This window comes from Thrips palmi, unplaced genomic scaffold (genome assembly GCF_012932325.1).
Source record: "Thrips palmi isolate BJ-2018 unplaced genomic scaffold, TpBJ-2018v1 HiC_scaffold_19, whole genome shotgun sequence".
Lineage (NCBI taxonomy): Eukaryota > Metazoa > Arthropoda > Insecta > Thysanoptera > Thripidae > Thrips > Thrips palmi.
The window spans coordinates 4154032-4176037 of record NW_023144628.1 but is presented as its reverse complement, the minus strand read 5'-3'; the positions used below and the strand labels follow the sequence as shown (position 1 = coordinate 4176037).

General features: G+C 57.8%; 3 protein-coding genes across 10 annotated transcripts in view; 2 read left to right on the top strand and 1 right to left on the bottom strand.

The window, feature by feature from the left end:
• The window catches only part of LOC117645740 (neo-calmodulin-like), a 95723-nt gene that overhangs the window by 34806 nt on the left and 38911 nt on the right, over window positions 1–22006 (bottom strand). For 2 of the 7 annotated variants that reach the window (XM_034386107.1, XM_034386110.1), the window contains exon 4: window positions 9621–9662. The exons of 2 other annotated variants lie outside the window; for them this stretch is intronic. In XM_034386107.1, coding sequence (XP_034241998.1) covers window positions 9621–9662 — 42 coding nt within the window. Of the gene's footprint in view, window positions 1–9620; window positions 9663–11918; window positions 12067–22006 lie in introns of those variants that run through there. 3 more of the 7 variants (XM_034386109.1, XM_034386111.1, XM_034386112.1) reach the window with 3 other exon arrangements.
• On the top strand, window positions 2284–8875 carry LOC117645742 (troponin C-like). 2 transcript variants are annotated; one of them, XM_034386121.1, is made up of 6 exons: window positions 2284–2337; window positions 6574–6604; window positions 7827–7970; window positions 8257–8373; window positions 8454–8585; window positions 8668–8875. In XM_034386121.1, exons 1-6 carry the CDS (start codon window positions 2335–2337, stop codon window positions 8694–8696), a joined length of 456 nt encoding a protein of 151 aa, XP_034242012.1. In that variant the 5' UTR covers window positions 2284–2334; the 3' UTR covers window positions 8697–8875. The 2 variants fall into 2 exon arrangements, with proteins under 2 accessions (XP_034242012.1, XP_034242011.1); XM_034386120.1 differs by having other exon boundaries at window positions 6574–6631.
• On the top strand, window positions 10681–11594 carry LOC117645743. Its single transcript, XM_034386122.1, has 2 exons — window positions 10681–10835; window positions 11077–11594. Exons 1-2 carry the CDS (start codon window positions 10739–10741, stop codon window positions 11319–11321), a joined length of 342 nt encoding a protein of 113 aa, XP_034242013.1. The 5' UTR covers window positions 10681–10738; the 3' UTR covers window positions 11322–11594.

Genomic DNA, 22006 nt, shown 5'->3' with positions numbered 1-22006 from the left:
TTTTGGCCAACTTTGAGACAATACTGCTCCCAAACTAAGACTGATAATCGCACTCCGTAACAGAGGCATGCTAAAGGAAGGTCCAAAGACCAATTGCCCGTTGAGGGAGCAAAATGCCCGCCTTGGATCAGACGCAGTGGCTGCTTAAAATCGACCCAAAACATGATTTTTTAAAGACATTTCTGAGCGTTTTGGCCAACTTTGAGACAATACTGCTCCCAAACTAAGACTGATAATCGCACTCCGTAACAGAGGCATGCTAAAGGAAGGTCCAAAGACCAATTGCCCGTTGAGGGAGCAAAATGCCCGCCTTGGATCAGACGCAGTGGCTGCTTAAAATCGACCCAAAACATGATTTTTTAAAGACATTTCTGAGCGTTTTGGCCAACTTTGAGACAATACTGCTCCCAAACTAAGACTGATAATCGCACTCCGTAACAGAGGCATGCTAAAGGAAGGTCCAAAGACCAATTGCCCGTTGAGGGAGCAAAATGCCCGCCTTGGATCAGACGCAGTGGCATGCTAAAGGAGGGGTCCCGTGGGGTCGCGAAACTTTTCCTGGGGGTCGCGGAAATTTTTGGCTACAAATTTGGGGTCGCGAGCCGAGAAAGGTTGAGAACCGCTGTTCTAGGCTTCATTGTCTGGACGCCGATCGAGCGCCTATCAAGCGGTTTGGACCGGTTGTGACTCCGCGCTCTCTGCGCGCCGCCCGCCACCGCCCCCTCCACCTCGCCGCGGCAACGCAGCCGGCCACAGCCAGCCGCAGCCAGCGGTACACTAGGCAAAGCAGCCACCGCAGCCACGTGGACCGCGGCCAAAGGGAGGAATTATTTTTCTATTGGCCTAGGCACGTCGACACGCCCCGCCTCCCCCGCCTCCCCGCCACGGTCCGCCTCGCGCCGCCACGCCGCCACCGCGCCGTCGCCGTGGGGGCAACACTCACACACACAAACGGGTCGCGGACAAATCGGGCGAGCCGGGCGTAAATTTTTCAGCGATGAGCGACAGTCAAGGTGCAAGGTCCCCGCCGGTCCCCGCCGGTCCGCGCCGCCCCACTGGCCGATGGCTCTCGAAGAGGTCCTTCGCTTGGCCGGGCGTCCCTCCACGATGACACACCGCCTGTCATAAATCGGACGGGTAGTTTGCTCGGCCCGAGGACCGGCCGGCCGTTAGAGCCGCGAGCCGCTCGTGCAGGCCCTCATTCAGGCTCTCGGGGACCACTCCCTGAGTCGCGTGGCGCGTCCGCGGCGTGCTCGAGGAGGCGAAGAAAGCCAGGCCCGAGGCCAGGCCCTGCCGCCTGCAACCGATTACTGCACGTAGTTGGCCGGGGAGTCCTCGCTGGTGTTCATTAGCCTGCGTCTCTCTCTCACCCTCCCCTCCCACGTCCCTCCCCCAAGCCTTTAAAAGAAGAAATTCAGGAAAAAAAATGAAAAAAAAAACAGCAAACAAACGTGGTAGTAAACGTTGGTGGCGAGCGAGACTGTTTGCATCCAACACAACCGCCCCGCACTGCTTCATGAAAATTAGATGCCGCCCCGTCCTACTGTTCGTCCTCGTCCTGCGCCGCGCCGCGCCGGTGCAGTGGAAGTAGCGGGCAGCAGCGGGCCGCCGGTACACTGCGAGAGGAAGGGAGAGGGAAGGTGGCCCGTATCGGCACTTTCTTTTAGCAGTGACGTGCCAGACATGACGCCGCCACGCGACGTGCCTGCCATGCACGCTTGGTTTCGTTACCAGTGCAGGAACGACTTTTTCCTCCTTTCGGCATTTTGCGGTGTAGCGGTTGGCTGGCCGCGTTTTGTGCCATGAATCAAAGCAATGGAATTCCCCCGCCCCTGCTTTTCGGTGGTCATGAGGCATCAGCATTACACTGCATGGCCCGTGGCCCGGCCGGCTCGGCGCGGTCTCTCGATGGATCCCCCCGCAATGCACAGCGTGCACGGCCCCTCCCCAGAATTCCTCCCCCTCTCCCTCAATACAAGCAAACGCCGGCGCCCCTCCCTGCTCGCCGTCCGTCTGCCCGTCTGTCTGTCTGTCTGTCTGTCTGTCTTCTGTCTGCCCGCCGTCAGGATGAGAGCAGGGGAAAGCGCGTCTCTATATAAGCGGCTGTATATTGGTTCCCCTCAAAACGCGCTCGACCAAATTCGCGCCCCACCCCACCCCGCCCCACCCCGCCCCACCCCGCCCCCCCCGCCCCGCCCCGCCGCGCGGCTGGACGCGGAGGCGGCGTTCGGCCGCGGCCGGCTCAGACAGTGCCGAGGTGCGTGGCAGTGGCGTGGCAGTGCGTCGAGACGGAGCGACACAGCGACGAGCAGCGAGCCGCGAGCCGAGCTCACCATGGTAACGGACCCTCGGGCCCCTGGCCTGCCCCGTCAAGAGAGTGCTTGTGTCGCTTGTGTGTTGTGCTTGGTGGAAACTAAACCGCCACCGGAAGAATCGTGTCCCGAAGAAAGAAGACTGCAGTGTAGTGCACCTGGAGGCACCCGGAGCAGGCGGCGCGGGGATTTACCGCTGGAGTGGCTCCAGGCCTGATTGTACTGTTGGTTGGCGGGGCGTTGCCGGGGCGACCGCGGCGCGCTGAATACCTCGGCGGGAAAGCCGAATGCACGGAGTGGCACGGAGTGGCACGGAGTGGCACGGAGTGGCTCATTGTCTGCTCCCGGCCTAGGCCTTGTTGGCCTTGTTGGCCGTGCTCGGCTTAAACGATGCAGGCTGCACCGGGAACCGAGACGCGAGAAGTGGTCGCAGTCGTCTCAGCCTCGCGACTCGCTTTCCGAAAGTCTGCGCTTTCGAGTTGACGGAACGTGTGACCCCACCAATGGATTGCTCTCCGAACGAGGAATCCATTGGTAGGGTCACACGTTCGATTCGAGTCCTGTTTAGCGACTATCGGGAGCTCAAAACGTGCCTAGAGTTTTGGCCGCCGGCGCTGGTCTTCTGGCCCACTGTGCGCCGGCTTGGCCAGCTTGCCCGGCTTCACCTGCATTCCATTCCGATTCGAAATCAGCACCGGACCGCCTTTCCCGCCCCGCCGGCCCCGCCGGCCGCGCCCCACGCTTTTGACTTTGGCCCCTGCCGCTCCTGCCGCCCCGCCGCGGCCCTGCGCCCCTCTCGATCGATAGCCAGGGGCCCGGGGCGCACGGCCAGGGGCCCGGGGCGGGGCGGCAGGGGCAAGGGGCCCGCCGGGGGGCCGCGGAGCCGCGGGGGACAGGGATCGTCCAGCACGCCGTTAAAACGCCCCTCAGGACGGGACTGCAGCACGGCCGGCGCACGCCACGCCACGCCAAACCCCCTTCACCCGCCGCGGACGAGACGAGCGGCGACTGGGATGCAACCAGCTGCAGGGGAATGCAGGAGGTGCACCGCCTGCCTCCGCCTGCCCCCGCCTGCCACGGCACGCGCGGGTTACACTACTGACAGTGCCGCGGCCTGCAGGCCTGCACCAGCTAGGTCGCCCAGCAGGCCAGCAGGCCGCCCTGCCCGTCCGTCGGGGACCTTGGTCGCGCTGCCGCGCTGACGTGGGTGATCGCCTCCTCGGTGTCTCTGGGTGCGAGTCCGACGGAGTCCGAGCCCGCCCCGCGGCCATAGAAAACAACCGCGCCGCCAAGCCCGCCAAGCCCCGCACACGCGCCGGCCCACGCCCGCAGGCAGCCCGGCTCGCCGCGCCTCGCGCACCTTGCCGTATATTTCAGGCGTCTCTATTTATCCTCTTTCTTGTCAGAATAACTCTCGAGGAAGTGAGGGAGAGAGGACCCTCCTGGCAGTGGAGCTCCGTCCGCTGTAACCCGCTCCGCCGCGCTCCGCCCGGACCGCTTCACTGGGAGTTTGTCTCCGATTTTTCAGTCGAGCTCTGCATGCACTGCCGGCTGCTTGCTGCCGTGCTCACCCACGGCCCGGCCCGGACCAGTGCCCTGGACCCGCGTGTCCCCAATGCCAAGTCCCCCGGGGCGAAAAAAAAAGTTGCTTGGCCTCGCAGAGCTTCGCAGAGCTTGGCCCTCCACCGACGACGCCCTTAACTAATGCGCCAGTACACTAAACGACGGACTCGCCCGGCCCCGCCGGCTCAATGCGCCTTTTTGGGGTGGAAACTTGAACTAGTCTCTCCTTTTTTTCGTGTCCCTTTCCCTGGCCGTACTGGGCGTGACGGGGCCAGTCCCTCGCCGCAAGGCCGCCAGCGGCCGCCAGGGTGCAGCCCTCCCCTCCCCTCCCCTCCCTGCACTGCCCTGTACTCACGGACCGGAGCGGAGGGACCACCGCGCCGGCGAGACAGAGGCCGATTCAGCCACCGACTGCGGTGGCGCGGTGGGCCCGTAGGGCCCGTAGGCTTCGGCCATGACTTGCATCCCCTTCCCTCCGGGCTGGCCACAATTATTTGCCCCAGTGGCACCCTGACCGCGACGGCCCTTCGGAGTCCTTCGGGGCCCTTCGAGGTCCTTGCGGGTCCAGACCGCCCGGGCGGAGGGGCACCTGAGCCTCCCTGCGGTCTTGCTGACGAAGTGCCGGCCGCGCACGCGTCTCGCAAAACACGCCCGTGCGGCCGCTCGGCGTCCGTCTAGGGGCTGCCTGTGGCTGCTGGCGCGAGCTAGCGCCAGGTCGGGACGGCCTCGTCTCTGGCTTTTCCTGTGGCGTGGTAATGTTCCCTGTAAGTCTTGCCTCGCGCTCCCCTCGCTTCTCTGACTGAGCACTCCCCGACCCGGAAACCGAAGACTCTAATTTTATTCAAAACATTCATCCTTCTCTATTAATGTTCCTCTTCCCTCCGTTTCTCATTACCGTTTTTACTCCAAACAGTCCCGTCGCGCCTGCCTTCATCCTTACTCTGCCCCCTCTCTGCCCGCCCGTACCAACACCGACCCGCTCTCTCTCGCTGCACTGTCACCTTAAAAATTTCACCGCCGTGTATATCGCCTACCCCCCCCCCCCCCCCCTTCCTTCAAGGAGACCGGCGCCGTATATAAACCTCTTGACGCTCCCTCGACACGTATCAAAAACACCAGGGCGGCCCTCTCTGCCCCAAGCAACCCTCTCAATCTGACCCTCTCTGTCTCTCCGACTGGTGGTAATTCTCGGACGGTGATGGCGAGACCGCGCAATCTCCCCGCTTCTTTCTCTCTCTGCCGCCAAGAAGTACAAGATATTCGTCCTTGGCCTGCTCGCCGGCCCGAGGCCCTTCGCTCCCTTTTTACTGCCCTTGTCACACGGCGCGTCGCACAGCGCGACAAACGGAAATGATTGCCTCTCCGTTTTCAAAAGGCCAGCCTTCGCGAAAAGGCCACTCTTTCCCATTACGGCAGGTGATCGCAGCCGGGGGCGAGCGGCTGGCATCATTTTTGCAGAATCCACTCCGTGACACTTTTCAAATTAATTTCACGGCCAAATCGGCACCACAGTTTCGGGCAACAGAGACATGAAACGTGGAAAGAAAAGGAGGTACTTAGGAATTTGCTGAGGAGGTATTTCTCTTTTTTCTCAATATCGTTATTTTGGGGTCAGTTTCCAATTATTCTTTTCGGCAGTGACGAGGGTGCCGTCGCCGCCGGCGCGCTGCGAACCCCGATTCAATCTTGCGAGGGTAGTACATCACACGACCCACCCCCGTGCCGTCGCCCTTCCGCAATCTCCGTCTCTTCCTTGTAGGTCACATCATCCGGCGTGCATATAGCTCAGGCGCCTCCCGACGGCCCCTCCGTGTCCGCACCTTGCCGAGCCGAACTTTGCCGAGCCGAGCCGTGCCGAGTCGTGCCGAGCCGAGCCGTGCCCCCCCACACGTGATTACAGCAGATCACCGGCTGGCTCTATCGAGGCCGCGGGGGAAACGGGCAGACCTTATATCTGGCTTCCTGAGAGCCACCAAGCCGCGCGGCCGGGCCCCATCCATCTCTGCGATAAGGACCTGGGGCTGCTCCAAAAAAAGAGACTTTTGCATGCTTTGGGGGAAACTGGGCACGGTCGTGGGCGAATGGCATGTTCGAAAGCTTCGACCCCCGGTTGTCAAATGTGCTGATTTTTCCAAGCACATAGAAGACCCCGCCGTGGTAAACTATTGAATTTAGAACATAAAGACACAAAAGGTGATTCTCCTAAACATAAAACAAGTTCACTAATTTTTTGGTGGACTTGGTGGTCTTATTGGTTAAGAGGATTCCCTGGCCACGAACAGGTGCCACGGCACGGCGCTAAACGGAGCGGCAGCGTGTGACACACGTACTGTATATCGGGTCGGCATGCACCGCCTATGTTTCACCGGCCGATTCACTCGGGTTCCCCGAGGCAGCCGAGTGGCTCACACACGCGCCGTCGATGCGGCTCCCGAAGCGAAACCTCCCCTGCATAATCGCTGGTGAACAGGAATCAGGCGCGCGTGAGTGGCGAGGGCTCTCATCCTCTATGTGTGTGTGTGTGTGTTTGTGCGCGTGCGCGTATGCGTATGCGTCTGTGTGTACCTGAGTGTATGTGTGCGTGCTTGCGTTTGTGGATACTAGACGGAGATGGCGCAGCCTTGGGTATCTCCTCCAACAGAGTAGCGACTTTTGCTGGAACGAGTAATGAGATGGGACTTTTTCTTCTGTGTTGCAGTCCACCACCATGGACCAGGAACAAGTCACCAGTAAGTATAGGAAATATTTAATGGACAGTAAGTATCGTCTGGAGAAAATGTGTACAGTTCCGATCGACTAACACACTTATTATCTTCCTAAATCTAGAAGCCAAAGTCCAAATCACGTACAGTGGTCTCTAAGGGAGTACGTTTTCTTTCGTGCTAAACAGAACTGTAACCCACCTGACAGGAAATTGTCTTCGCGACCGTGATAGCAAGGGCTTCATGATGAATATCACTGCCGCAGCGACGTGGAACGTGCTAGCAGCAGCCCTGTGGGAGGCGCCCTGGAAGCCTGTAATACGGTTCCAATCATTTTCCCGGCCGGGGCGCAAGTTCACCCGTGGTGAAATAATTAGGCCGCGATCGGCAGCGAAACATTGCCCGAAATAGACTCCCCCTCCCCCTTCCCTCCACCAGCGCGGCGCTGCGCAGATAGCAATCTGCCTGGCGCCGCACGGTGTTTGGAGCCGGCAGCCCGGAAGAGATCCGGATGCAGCCTCGGCAGACATTTTCTGGAGCGGATCTCTACTTCGAAGCCAAATTTGTTCCTTTAAAATACTACTAAAATACTACCTCACTAAGTTTGGCCTCAGTGATGGGGTGTTGCTGGAGGCTCCAGTCTCTATCACGAAGAGGGGCTCCGAAAATCACGGGAGCTGGTGGCAGCAAAAGTCCCTTCGCGGCGTACTGGCAGATTGATTTAAAATTGAGGGAGCATGACAATGTCACGACGGGGACGAGGCTATCAGGCTGCCACGCCGGCCTTCCGGATCCCTCCCTTCTCCTCTCTCCCTCGGAACGAGGCGCGCGCGGACTGACTTATTATCAAACCGGGATACATTTTGACGACCTAAAAGTTCCCTCGGCTGGCTGGTGCCGCTCGAGCCACCCCTCAGCTCTCGCCACGGAAATCCACGGCAGGCAGCGCCATCATCTCGGAGTGGAAGTTTTCTGCTCCATTGATTACGACCGTCGGGCTTAGACTTGGGCCAGACCTACTTCCCAGTCCGCCGTAAATGTCGGCAACATTCGGAATAAAATATCAAGGCAAAAACAGTTCCCGGGGGCATTGCTTTTACACAGCTGGCCTTCGAGTGCCTGTTCACTAACGAAAACTAACCCGTACTTTATTCGAACGACGTCTGTCTTTCGTCTTTTTAGTCATTTTTAAATACTGACCAGCAGTCGTGAGGCTAGAATAGTGAACCCGCATTCTGTGTGTCTACAGTGCTGCGAAGAGCCTTCTCCATGTTCGACTCAGCCAAAACAGGCTGCATAGAGAGGGAGAAGGTGCACACAATTCTCAACACTATGGGCCAGGCCTTTGACGACAGAGAACTTGACCGATACCTCACAGAACAGGACCTAGAAGGTGAGTTCAAGCAAGTTGTTTCAGTTCACCCGAAGATTGCATCGCATCGTTTCGCAAGAACTGCCATATATTCCCAATAAGTGCACTTGTCTTCAAAACCTTCAAAACGTTGAACACATTTCTGGTCCAAAAAAGTTTAGGTGCAATTGGAACAGTCCCTTGCCAGAGTTTATGCATTGTCTGGCATCCGCTCGTGAGGGCGTGACTCACTATGCAACATGTGGAATCGCTCTTTGATGGTGTCGGCACTTGTTGACTCAGCTAATCAAGATTTACGCCTCTCCAGGTACGGGAAAGCTAGACTTCGACGCGTTCTGCAAGGTAGCCATTCACTTCCTGGACGAGGACGACGAGGCCCTGCAGAAGGAGCTGAAGGCCGCCTTTAGACTTTACGACAAAGAAGGTATACCACGCGGCCTCTCGACACGATTAATGGGTAGTAAATTGAAAACGCCTTCGAATGAGATTAATTCTCCCTTTCAGGAAACGGATACATCCCGATTTCATCCCTGCGGGAGATCCTCATCGCCCTGGATGACCAGCTGACCCCTGACCAACTCAACGAAATGATTGCTGAAATTGACACCGACGACTCCGGCACGGTAGACTTTGATGGTAAGAATCAAGGGTTTACGTATATCTTAAACCCGTACAAAATTGCCGATTTTTGACAACCTTATTCTTTTTCTGTTTTTAGAATTTATGGAGATGATGACTGGAGACTAAACAGCTACCGCCTATTTAATTTTAGGAATAATAATAAATATTTATTGGACTGATCGTTTTAGCATGGGGGTGGGTTTTTTCGTGATATATGACTGTATGTTTTGTGCATTCGATTGAATGAATACCAGTTGATTATCAAATAAATTAATATTTTCACAATAAATTGGTGGAAAAATAAAGTGTTCTCACTTGCCCAACCTTACCTGACCTAAAATTTACTTTCACCAATGGGCATTTCCCTCATGCAACACTGCAGTCATACTAAAGAATACCTCAATTGTATACACCACCATGCTGTCTAAAATTCTGATAAACTACTCGTAGACAAAAATTATTCAAAAACTGTCGTATAAAAGTCTAATTTAAACACAACAATTCTACAAATAAATTTTGAAACAAAATCATCGTATAACAACCTCTACATTGTAGTTACTAATACAGACACTATTAAAGTTACTGCTATGAACAATTAATTTTATTTGACATCAAACTCTACCGTATCTAATTTTTACTATTTATTATCACTATTTACAAGTCGTGACAAACGTTTTGTGGTACTATCCCTCTCTTGCTCTCTGGATGTAAGTCATGTTTTGTGCTGTTTGAGACAAAAACTCTTTAAGATAAACCTTCTGGATATGTGTTAAGGTTTCAAAATTCTTGGCATTTATCATAGTTTTTATCAAAATGCTGATAGTCATAAAATGTTTCTGCCACCTTTATGAAAACTCGTAGAAAGCGCGAGCGCCCGACACATGTTAATTATGTATGAAAAAGCGAGAAAAGAAGAGGAAAAGAAAGCATGGGATAGAGAGAAGAGAGAGGATATTGTATTGGTTAGGTGACGAAAAGAAATGGTGGTATTGAATACTATCTAGCTAGTGCTTTACAGCATTACCAAGTCCAAATCAGCTAGGACTGTACCTGGCTGAGACTCCTAAAGCTACTAGTACTGGCGCTGCGAGCCTGGAAAAGACAGAGACAGAAGAAGAAGGGTAGCAAGAGTTGCTTGTAAAACACATGTCAGGGCACGGCGTGGAGAACCAACACCAGTGTGGCAGCCAAATGAGCTTCCATTGATGCGTTTAGGCCTTTGTTTTTGTCGAGACAATTAAGCAGAGTAGGAGAAAGGTAAACTTTGCGCACAGTACTACGTTCCACAAAACAGGAAGGCAAAAAATGGAAACGAAAAGGCAGGTTTGAGGAACACACAGCATAACAGGGTCCAGAACACACAGCACATTGACGCTTCACATTGAAAGCAGCGTCGGCCTTTGCATGCACAAGGGCCATTATTGGCAGTCGTGTTGCCGCCGTCCAATAGCGGCGCGGGCCGCACAACAAAAGGCGAGCTGATTGGCCCCGCCAAGTGGCTGTCAGCCAATCAGGAGGCCGCTTGCAGTCCACCCTTTATTGGAGGGCCTTCATCGATCAGGAAGACGTGTTAAGCAAAAGGAAGCCGAATGCAGACAAGGCAGATAGAACAAAAGCGCGGTGTGTGGGGCACGGCCACATCGTGGCTTACCGCGCCATAAAACGTTATGACCCGACGCAGGTCCGTAAATGCAGAGCTAATAAACACCAGACAGGCGCCAGTGGCTTGGCCGCTGTCGTATCAGGGGTGAAAGGGATCAAATGTAACCCGCAGTACATGATGATAAAATAGCTGAAACGGATCCAATGCGTCCATTCATGCCTTGGGCAAACAGCACCGTCTTCAAAACCAGCTCTACTCTCTTACTCACACACCCACACTCAGACCACACACACACAATACATAACACACGAAGGGGTTGTATTACAGTTCTGGCAGGCTATGAGGTGGTCCCTGGCCACACGCCAGCCCGCCAGCACGCCAGCCCAGCGCACGCACGACACGCAGCGTTGCCTACCTTGGCGGTGCCGGCACGGAAGGTAAGTCCTACAATGGCGCTTGGCCGGTACCACGCCTATCGCGACTCTGGCGCTGAGGCGTGGCGGGGCGGGTGGGGCCACCGTCGTCAGCCACCGCCTCTCGCCCAGTTGTGCACCGGTCGCCCGTCATGAGGCTCCTCGGCCTGGCCCTGGTCGTCTGCGTCGTGGCTTTAGCCCACGCCGCACCCAATAAGGGCGCCCACAGCACCAAGGCCGCTGCCACGGGTGAGGCCAACAGCCTTTGGTGACGTCCTCCAAGGCCTTCTAAGGAGCGTGCGGACGGGGAAGGCGGGCCGGCAGTGCCCTACTGGGCGTGCAATACAGCGGTCCGACGGGACGCCCACGGGCAGGACACTGCCCTCTGGTTTCTTTTTTGGCGGGCATTTGCAACGAATCAGTTGCCTTGGAAGTGAGCCTGTTGTACACACGTTAGCCAGTAGGGTCCTCAAGCAGACTGTCGTTGCAGCCTCCCCCTGCAAGGTGGACGGTGACTGCAAGAAGACGGTGTGCGGCAAGACGCTGGCCGTCTCGTGCGACAAGCCGACCAAGAAGTGCGTGTGCAAGGCCAAGGCTCAGAAGACCAAGAAGCCAACGACAACGACCGTCACGACACCAGCCGCCGAGAGGGCAGAGGCCGAACCCAGCCCGGAGGACGCCGAGAACAAGGGGCCGGACGCAGCGCCACCTGCCGCCGAAGAGTTGGAGGCCTAGGGGTAAACGACTAAGCCTCTTTTAACCCATGCCAATCATGTCAACACCCACCGGTAACAAACTAACGGTACCTCACTGAAGTCCAAATTGTAAACTAAAATTTGGTTCAAGTTTATAATGTGATAATGTTTTCACTTACTCTAAAAAGCAGGAGTCGTTTACCCCTCGTCCCCGTCTTGAATAATTATTAAGGTTCTGGCACAAGGGACATTTTATTTTGATTTGCCTCGGTGTACAGGTTTTTCATGACAACAACAATGGCTTTTTACTTTTTCCGACTTTGTCCTTGATCAGCACCCGGTGGAAGGCAAGTCCGATCGAACAAATGAAAGAAACGAGGCTCGTTTTCTTAAAATATTATGGTGGTGGTCGTTGGTGTTACAAGGTAAGTTGCAGCCCGGATACCGGGCCTCTGCTGCCGCTGATTTCGTAATGAAAACATGGCTGCAGCGCAGGCGCCCTCTGCGGTGGCGTGACCGGCCGCCAAGTTTGCGATAGTCGCTCCTTTTCCCAGTGGTGCTGCCGGTATTTCGCGTGCCTCGCTGAGGCGGTCAAAGGGCGGGGGTGATGGCACTGCAAAACGAAATTAAAATTTACCTTGCTGCGGTTCCGCGGCGTGAAGTCTTCCTTGGACGTCTTCCTCCTCTTGTCCTTGAGGATCATACGCGCCGCCGCGAACGCCATCTTGCGGCTTTGCTTGCGGCAGCTGTCTCTCTCGCTCTGGACTCACGCGGCCCGGCTGGCCCGGCTGGCCCGGCCGCCCAGACTGGGTGCGGCTTGCGGCCGCGGCCCGGCGGTGCCCTCGGAGGGTGCTGCGGGGGTGTGGCGGCCGTCTTCGTGCCCGCGTGCGCACGCTCTGGCCGCACGCGCACGGACGGCTGCGTTGACTTCACACGCACGGGACATTAAGGCAGGGCGGGCAGGCCCAGTTGGAGCGCTCTACAAAAGAAACAACAAGGTCACCCTCAAGGTCACCCTCAAGGTCAGCAGCCGAGGGCGACATCGAGGTAGCCGCTATTGCCCGTGTCTCATTGGTCGGAAGTGAAAGCGTCTGTAGATTCATTTTGATCTCTCTAGTGTCCTTCAATCGTCGTTTTTCGAACTCCCCCAGCCCACACTTTCTGCTTGCCATACGTCAACTTAATTGAAAAATAACTGCTTTACTTGCACGCCTTGTGGTGCAGGACGGTAGAAAAGCGTCCGCATTCCTCCCAGTCCTACCCGCGGTCGGCAGGAAGGGCCAGTAGTCCCGACAAGCGGTGGGGAAGATTGAGGAAATAGAGACGGTTGTGAAATGACATGCAAATTCATACCGCGTCGAGGAGAGCGACTCTTCGCCTCGCCACCACCACCCTACCCTCCTTTTCCGCACCGTCTGAAGCCCTCCCCACCCCAGCATCCCCCGGCCACCGAAAAAGGGGCCAAAATTGTTACGGCGGGGGCCTGCTGCCCTGTTTCCATCTTTATCACACCAAAGCAGGGATTTCGAAGATTTGCCTCTGTGTGTGTGCGTGTGGGCGAGGCTGCGCTTTGGCTCCTTGCCCTGATGCCACTGCCGGCGGGGAGCCTTGGCCTAGCCTTTCCTTACACTGCCATCATAAAGTGCGTTCTAGAAATACGCACGCAGGCGGCGAACGTGAGCCGGTGGGAAGAACATTTTCGCGGATATAAGAAATTCCCTCCCCGCAAACACACACGCACACATAACCGTGCGCGGGGGAAGTGGGGCCGAGGAAACGAGCAGACGGCCGGCCTGTTCGTGCGCTGGGCGAATCAAAGGAAGCGAGGCCGGAAGTAGGCCTTTTAGCTCGGCATTGTGTCCAGGCCGTCCAGGACGTCCAAGACGCGCTGGAGCAGCCCGGGGAAACAGGCCTTTCCGGCCCGGGGCTGCCCGGGGCTGCCGGCCGCGCCCTTTGGCTGCGCCCTTTAAAATCACCCCGTTTGAATCCATCACTGTCACCGCGGCACCGCGCGCCGTGAAGGGCTGCTCGCGCCAGGAGAAGGGACTCCTGAGGCGGAGAGTTTTTCATATTCCTGCCGCTCCGACAAAGGCGCTACGGCGCCACTTTGGCAGCCGTTTTGGCACGCGCCATTCCAAGGCTGTCCTCATCGTTCGACTGTTCCGTTGGCGCGTGGTGCGTGCGGCGTGGTTTGTGGCTCCTGCTTTCGCAGGGTGTTTGAGTCAACGGTTGAAAACGGAAAGAAATTTGTGAGCGATGGTTCAGCCGAGCGTGCAGTGACGAAATGGGGGGTGGGGGAAAAGAACCCGCACACGAGTGACTCTCAGCGACCAGCGTTATCGGTCGGCTTGCCATGCTTGCCATGCTTGCCATGCTTGCCACGCGTCACTTACTGCCCGCTCAATTCGGACAGATCGCTCACTGCTCGCCTTGAGAGTGGCGCGCTGTCACCCGCTGCCGGTCCTCTCTTATTGCACCTCGTCCTCCGTCACACGGGAGGCGGCTGGCGGCCCGAGACTGCCAGAGATACTCGGGGGAGGAGAGGCCGTCACGGAAAACCCCGTTCCGACATGCCGCGCGAGATTGTGAATTGGATTCAGATTTCTGGAGTCACGCTCTCTCCCTGTCTTCCTGACCCTCACCGTCTCGCCCATCCTCCGTGGTGAGTGGCACTGGCACTGCGATGACTCAACCCAAAGATTCATTTGTCTGTCTGTCTAGCACTCGCGGCCTTTCCATGTAGACAGCGGTATTTTCAATCAGCCTGCTAACCCGAGGCGCGAGGCTTCAGACCCTGCTCCCGGGACATAATCGCACGGCCAGTTTCTCGGGACCCGGGTCGCCTAGCCTCACGAGTACTTTGCGACGAGCATAATTTATAGTTTTGGTTCCGGGGCTGCAGCCTGCACGCCACGGCGGGGCCACGGCGGGGCGGCGGGGCTGGGCAGCCCCAGGTGCGCCAAGGAAAAGGCCCTGCAAAGTGCGAATAAATCCTGCCGGTTTACGGCCATTGGCGACGCTGCAGCGGCCCACGCAGCGCAGGCCGCCCTCACAGCCCTCACAGCCCTCACAGCCCCTGGAGCACTTTGGCAAGGCCCGGTGGCCCCAGCAACGGACGTAATACTTTCCACATCACGACGTGACAGGCATCAAGCTGGGACAGGTTTCAGAAGCCACTGAACCCAGTCCTAGCAAAACTCTTTCCAAACGACTTCATGTTTTTTTTTCACGCCGTTGCTTTTGCCAGCCCGCTTGCCGGCTGTCGCTTTCGGCCCTGCAAGCACTCCAGCGGCCCTTCCTCACCCGGAAAAGCGTCACATGACAGCACACACACTTATAACGGAGGCTTGGCGACGCCGCGGCGACACACGCAAACGCCGTCGTCTTGTGTTGCTTGCGCCACACACGCGTGGAGGCGGTCGGCAGGCTGGCAACTTGATAGCGTGTATCTGCGCGGTCCCTTTTAGCGACCTCCAGCGCCCTCCAGCGCCCTCCAGCGCCCTCCAGCGTCTTCCAGTTCTTGCCGGAAGCAGCCAGTGCGCGTTCGAGCTTTCAGCAAGCTCCCTCCAAAAGTACACTTTTGATGGTGAGCCTTCCGAGGTGCACCACCCAGAGGTGCACCTTCGTCAGAGGAGCGCCTTCGGAGGAACGCTTTCAGAAGAACGCTTTGAAAGGTGAGCCTTCAGAGGCAGGCTTGCGGCGCGCCTTTCAGGCCGTTACAGCAACTAGTGCCTCCACCCTTCCCCGTCCGCGGGCCAATTATCCGTCCGCAAAAACACGGGTAAGACAAGCGGCCATTGTGCGCCCAACTTTGGCCGTCATAATGGGGCGCTGTATAATGGCCAAGGTCGAGGAAGAGCAATAAATGAATCTATCCCCGGCTGGGCTTTACGGTCCGGGCTGCGATGCCGCGATCGGAGAAGGGCCGGCGCGCCACTGGGAGGACGGGAGGGACGGCGCTGCTCGGACTGCTGGAGTCACTCCAGTTTCCAGGCAAGCCATAAACATCGCCGGACGCTCCGGGCGTCACTGAGGGCGTGCCGGCCGTGGTCTCAGAGGTGTGCTGGCTGAGCGGAGCGGGAATTCGGGACTTGATTCGGAAAGCACTCTGGGACACCGCCGCGGACGGACACCACGCGTAGCGTCCTTGAAAGGACCCCCTCTGAGGCGCGCGGAGGGCACTTTAGGCACAGGACCGATTACGGGGCACAGCGCGTTTCACGACGCGGAGGCTGTTTTATGAAAATGTATATAACACGCGGGGCGGCGACGTGACGGTCCTATCGCCACATCAAAGTCGCGGAAGGGCCATGTCTGGGACGGGCCATCACGCTACGGGGCGCCACGGGGCCATAGGGGCTGTGTGGCCGCGGGCACGGCGGCTACCAACACCGCCTCTGTGCCGCGGGCCCGTGGGTGTGTCGCAGCGCGACAAGCACCACCGCGCCAGCGCCTTGGGTGCGACACGGTGCGACAACTGGGTAATCAGGGCACCGTAAACCAGGCGGGCCCCGCGTAAAACCCCGGTTGGATAAGGAAGAGAGCCACACCCTGCACTCTCTGTTGCCCCCTGCTCCCCCTGCTTCGCCCTCTGCCTCTCCTTCTCCTTCTTGGGGATTCCCCTCCCGTATCGGAAACGCACGCACCTCGGGGATAGCGTCACAGAGCCCTGCAAAATGGAGCGAAAATCCCTGACAAAGGGGGCGGCTCGTCTCGCCCCGTCCGGGGCCCGTCCGGTGGGGGAGGGGGGCGGGGTATCAGTGTCTATCGCGGGAGGCGTCGGGCCCCACCCTCTCAATGGCACTGGGGCCGGAGCGGCGTGCTCGGGCGTGCTCAGCAGGGCGGAGACGGATTTGGGAGGTGAGTCCAACTTCACGGGGTGGTTGGAGTCTGCTGGGGACCCCCCCTCCATCCATCAGCATTTTCAATGATCTCCCTCCGGGGTGCACCCTTTGCCTTGCTCGTCCATAAAAGCCTTTCAAGAGGCTCGCTCTTTGGTAAACTAAAATCCTGCCCCGACATCCAGCAGCACCCCTCGCAGTCGCGACACCGTGCCCCGCCTGGTGGCCACCCTGACCTAAATTCGCTCCCGACGAACGTTGCGTGTCGAGTGTCGAAGGTCCGAGCGGCATCGGTCGACCTGTTGAGGAGAGCCTCACGCTCAGAGGAGAGCGACAGGCAGAAGGACAGCGTAGCAGCGCGACGCACGCCACCGTCATCGACTAGAGTCTATCGCACACCTGGAGGCAAACGACAACGAAGCAGCCAATCCTAGCATAGCAGTGTCCCCAACGCACCCCGGAACGCATGTGTGGCGGTGCTTGCTTTGCAGTGCGGCTGCAGCGGCGGCAGCCAATCCCCTGAAGAGACATCGCTACAAACGCGAGTTCTGCGGGATGAAAGGGGCTGAGTGGGAGGGGGAGGGGAAGGGCAACTTCACACGGCGCAGATCAAAGGCCCGGCCGGCCCTTCCGCCGCCCTTCCGCCTACCCTTCAGCCGCATGCCGAATTTGGCCATAAAACGTTCTTTTTTTTCGCCGCAAAAGAATCGAAAGGGGATAACGACAGGCATGAATGGAAAAAGTGCCGGCGTGTACTGGCGGATAAAATAAAAAAATAAAAAAATGTACGGGGCTGTGCCCAAAAGTCAGTAAATCACCCCAACCGCCAGGAAATTAGTTTGGAGGTACGCTTTGCTGCTTTTTTTCGACAGGGAAGAAGATCTACACCATGGGGCAGCGCAATAAGTCAAAGTCGTCTATCGGCAAACCGCCTGGAGGCCTGCATTCCGGAAAATGTGCGATGACGAACGACCGACCGACCGACCGCAGGGTCGCTACTCACATTCGCAATGCAAATAGCCAACTTAAAAGCCGATGAAGCGCATAATTTTTCAAGTGCCCCGCATCAAATCAATTTAACACCCTCGCAGTGTGGCAGTGTGGCGCGGGGGCGTGTTCTACATGCACCTGGCAGGCCCGGACTGGCCCGGGCCGCGGGGGCGCGATCGCGCCCGGGGCCTCGCGCGAAGCGCGGGGCCTTTCGGCCGCGGGCCACGGGGCCTTTCCACCGCGGGGCCTTCTTGGCCGCGGCAAAGTCACGGTCTTTAACTATTTACGTACTTAAATCAAAGGGGTACCCATTTGAATATTTCTCAAGATTTCGCAGAATTTTGCGTCAAAATTATGCCGGATTCCGCGAGATTTTGTTGGTTGGTATTCCACGAAATTTCTGCCGATTTTACGCATGATTTCGGCAAATCAAGCGCATTTTTTGTCCAACTTTGGTCCCAAAATCGTTGCGGTCAAAGGCAAAATCGTTGTGGTCAACGTCTTCCCGAGACAGGGCATGAAAGAGTGGGGTCTTAAGAATACTAGAACGTCAAGGGAAGCCTTTTACGTCAACTAGATTGGACACAGTGGCCGCCCAAAGTCAGCAAAATCAGCAAATTTCCGAGATTCGACCACTTTTTGACCAACTTTGGTCCCAAAATCGTTGCGGTCAAAGGCAAAATCGTTGTGGTCAACGTCTTCCCGATACAGGGCATGAAAGAGTGGGGTCTTAAGAATACTAGAACGTCAAGGGAAGCCTTTTGGGGCTACTAGATTGGACACAGTGGCCGCCCAAAGTCAGCAAATCAGCAAATTTCCGAGACTCGACCACTTTTTGACCAACTTTGGTCCCAAAATCGTTGCGGTCAAAGGCAAAATCGTTGTGGTCAACGTCTTCCCGAGACAGGGCATGAAAGAGTGGGGTCTTAAGAATACTAGAACGTCGAGGGAGGCCTTTTCCGTCAACTAGATTGGACACAGTGGCCGCCCAAAGTCAGCAAAATCAGCAAATTTCCGAGATTCGACCACTTTTTGACCAACTTTGGTCCCAAAATCGTTGCGGTCAAAGGCAAAATCGTTGTGGTCAACGTCTTCCCGATACAGGGCATGAAAGAGTAGGGTCTTAAGAATACTAGAACGTCAAGGGAAGCCTTTTGGGGCTACTAGATTGGACACAGTGGCCGCCCAAAGTCAGCAAATCAGCAAATTTCCGAGACTCGACCACTTTTTGACTAACTTTGGTCCCAAAATCGTTGCGGTCAAAGGCAAAATCGTTGTGGTCAACGTCTTCCCGATACAGGGCATGAAAGAGTGGTGTCTTAAGAATACTAGAACGTCAAGGGAAGCCTTTTGCGGCTACTAGATTGGACACAGTGGCCGCCCAAAGTCAGCAAATCAGCAAATTTCCGAGACTCGACCACTTTTTGACCAACTTTGGTCCCAAAATCGTTGCGGTCAAAGGCAAAATCGTTGTGGTCAACGTCTTCCCGATATAGGGCATGAAAGAGTAGGGTCATAAGAATACTAGGGCGTCGAGGGAGGCCTTTTACGTCAACTAGATTGGACACAGTGGCCGCCCAAAGTCACCAAACACGGCGTACCCTCCCCTGGCTAGTAAATTTAAAACAATGGACGCATATCGGAAAAGGGGGCCCTTGACGTCACACTGCGACCGGGGCCCTGACTTAGCCAGTCCGGCCCTGGCACCTGGCGTGCTCGCCTGGTATACGCCTCGCTTTGGCCGGCCTGAAAAAATGCATGAGAGTGGCTGCCTGCTGGCTGGGCAGCGCCGGCAGCGCCCGTTGCCTCGTTGTTGCCCGGCTCGCTCGCCACCACTGCCGCTGGACGCGTTCCCCGCGGCCCCCGCGGCCCCCGCTGCCCCACAGGCCTCTCCGACGGCAACCCGCCCAGCACACACACACTGCTCCGTGCTTTTCCCTAGCTGGCCAGTCTGCCTGCCAGCCTGTCTGTGTGCTCAATAACAGAGGAGACGGCCGCGGCCTGCAGAGCGCAAAGTGTCGGGAAGAGCCAGTGACGTTGGCGACGCTAGCGAGGTGGTGACACATTTTGAATCTCACGACGGACAGTGTCACGACATTAGAATGCGAACTGTTCGTTTTTTTTTCGGGTCGTTTTCGTCGCTGGCCACCACGGTCGTCAACACATTTGAGTGTGTAGGGTGGCGGTCACCGGGCGGTCGCGGCCCTGCTCGATGATGCCCTTGATGGACACGGGCCGCGTGGCCGCGTGGACATGGAACCCGTCCCGGCCAGTCCGGACAGATTGAATTTGATAAAGTCGCGTCCCCACTGGGGGACTCCCCAGCCCCGCCGACCCTCCCCGACACGTGTCCTCGCTGGTACACTGCCGTCCCGCCAGAATCAGTAATGAGGTAATCAGGTTGCAGGGGATCGATTGCACGTGTGTGTGTCCTTGTCTGTGTTTTGACAAGTCCGTAGTGGGGTTGCCGAGAGTCTATCGGCCAGTGTGCATGGGTACGCTCCGTGTGTGGTGTGGTGTGTGTGTCCAACTGTCCGATCTTTGATAGGCTGGACACGACCGGGCTCTCGCATTCAGACTTTGAGAGCGGTGGAGGCGCATCGTGGTTGGGTTTGGATCGAATTATCTCACACACACACACACACACACACACACACACGCACACACCTACACAGTCTGATCCCGGCTGCCGTGCGGCCCGGCGTGTGCCGAACACGGGCGTCGTGTCACGCTGCTGCGCGTTGTCAGGGGCCACACACTGTCATTCAGCCCGACCTCGTTGCCTGTTCCTAGTTCCCTGTTTCACGCTTCAAGTTGCTCCGGGCGCGCTCCCGTGCCGCCACGCCAGCCTCGCCGGCCGACCGGTCGCCACTTCACGGCTGCGAAACATGGGAACGCTTTCAACGCATGCATATTCGGCCTGTTTAGTGCGTGAGCCAGGCCTCCGGGCGTCCGGCCACGCAGACGGTCAGAAAGGAGGCACCCAGCAGCTCCACCAGCGGCTTCGATTTCCTGCGTTGCCAGGTGCCTTACGATTTCCTGTGTGTGCTTCGAACTTGCCGCGAGGCGCGCTCCTGCCACACCCATGCCTGGACGCCGGCCGACCGGCGCCGACTTCAACCGCATGCGAAAGCAGGGAACGCCCGGAACGCAGCCGGCAGTATTCGAGACCTGCCAGTGCGGACGCCAGGAGCGCCCGGAGCAGTCAGGCCAGGCAGACAGCAGGCAGACAGGCAGGCAGACAGCCAGGCAGACAGTCCAGGCAGACAGGCAGGCAGATTCCCGGCAGCACAGGCAGACAGTCAGGCAGACAGTCGGCATCGACAGTCAGGCAGACAGTCAGGCAGACAGTCGGCAGACGGCAGGGACAGCGGCAGACAGTCAGGAGACAGTCACGGCAGACAGTCAGGCAGACAGTCAGGCGACAGTCGGGCAGACAGCCAGCCGCCAGACAGCCAGGCAGACAGCCAGCCAGACAGTCAGGCAGACAGTCAGGCAGACAGTCAGGCAGACAGGCAGGCAGACAGCCAGGCAGACAGCCAGGCAGACAGTCAGGCAGACAGCCAGGCAGACAGTCAGGCAGACAGGCAGGCAGACAGCCAGGCAGACAGCCAGGCAGACAGCCAGGCAGACAGCCAGGCAGACAGTCAGGCAGACAGTCAGGCAGACAGCCGGACGGGCGGATGCTCGTTGTTGCTGGAAAATCTCAACACATCCCAGGGGATGCGCCCCTTGGCCGCCGAACGCCCGTCCAGCTGTCTGTCTGTCTGTCTGGCTGGCTGGCAGTTTGTCCGTCCGTCCGCCGACCCTTTGTCCATTATCGGGCTGTGCAACACAGCTGACACACTCCGGCCACAATTCTCGAGTTATAGCCGTCTGCAGTTCCGAATGCCTCCGGGCTCTGGGCTGGGCGTGGTGGCGGGGCGGCCAGTGTGTGAGTTGCTCTCCTCTGCCGGCGGACACATTGTCGCAGCCCCGCAGACTCACAGCAGCGTGCAGTCCGCGCGGCGAGGCGGCGAGGCGCGGCCGAATAGTTGAACGCGGGTTGTTGACTGGAGCTCGGAATGTTGTGGCCCCAGCGCCAAGCGCACTCCAGAGCCACGCCGGCCGTTCCAGAGTTCCAGGGGGTCGATACGATACCTTGGGTGGACAGCAGACACCCTGCGACTCCGAGACGGGCACCGGCCTCACCCTCATTCTTCTGGAACACTTTGCCGCCCGGGCTCCACCCCGGTCGGCGGGCTCCTTCCGCGCGGGGGCCATCTCTCCCTCGCTCCCGCGCGGGACGCCCCGTGAGCGCGAGAGAGACACTCGATAGACTCGGAATCAGCCTGGAGCCGTTGGCACAGGCCCCCTATCAGGCCCGCCGTCAGTGGACTCCCCGGAGAGCAGGGAACACACCGACCGACCGCCGGGCCGCTGGCTTGAGCCTCGCCAGGCTGGCCGGCCTCGTCAGGTACACTACACTGCGTCTTTCACCGCGGCCGCGCACGCAAGCAGCGCGCAGGGCGGCCGGGGCCGGGTCGGCCGGGCCCGCGGGGAATACGAACAGCCGACAATCAAACGGACGGACAAGCAGTCCACTCCGAGCTCGAAAAGAGCTTGCTCACTAATTTTCTACCATGAACAAATCCGTCAATCCGTACACCACCTCGCTCCGCCATGCGATCGCCCCTCGGGTCGGCCAAATCGGACGTTGGGGTGGCAGAGAGAGCAATCTGCAGCGCAATGAGTCGTCGCATCGCAGTCCCTTGGAGCCACTGTTGCCCTGCCCCAGATCGGGGATGCTTACAGTGACGGCGCTTTGTCATCACTCCCTCCCCGTCGTTGATGCTGCCGGGAAAGTAAAGGCTCGACAATAAATTTCCCCAGCCGACCGGCCGACCGGCTGAGT

Coding starts and splice junctions, on each gene's coding strand:
- LOC117645743 (XM_034386122.1), top strand. CDS start 10,739: ATGAGGCTCCTCGGCCTGGCCCTGGTCGTCTGCGTCGTGGCTTTAGCC. Junction 10,836..11,076: donor CACCAAGGCCGCTGCCACGG/GTGAGGCCAACA, acceptor CTGTCGTTGCAG/CCTCCCCCTGCAAGGTGGAC.
- LOC117645742 (XM_034386120.1), top strand. Junction 6,632..7,826: donor TAGGAAATATTTAATGGACA/GTAAGTATCGTC, acceptor GTGTGTCTACAG/TGCTGCGAAGAGCCTTCTCC. Junction 8,586..8,667: donor CGGCACGGTAGACTTTGATG/GTAAGAATCAAG, acceptor TTCTGTTTTTAG/AATTTATGGAGATGATGACT.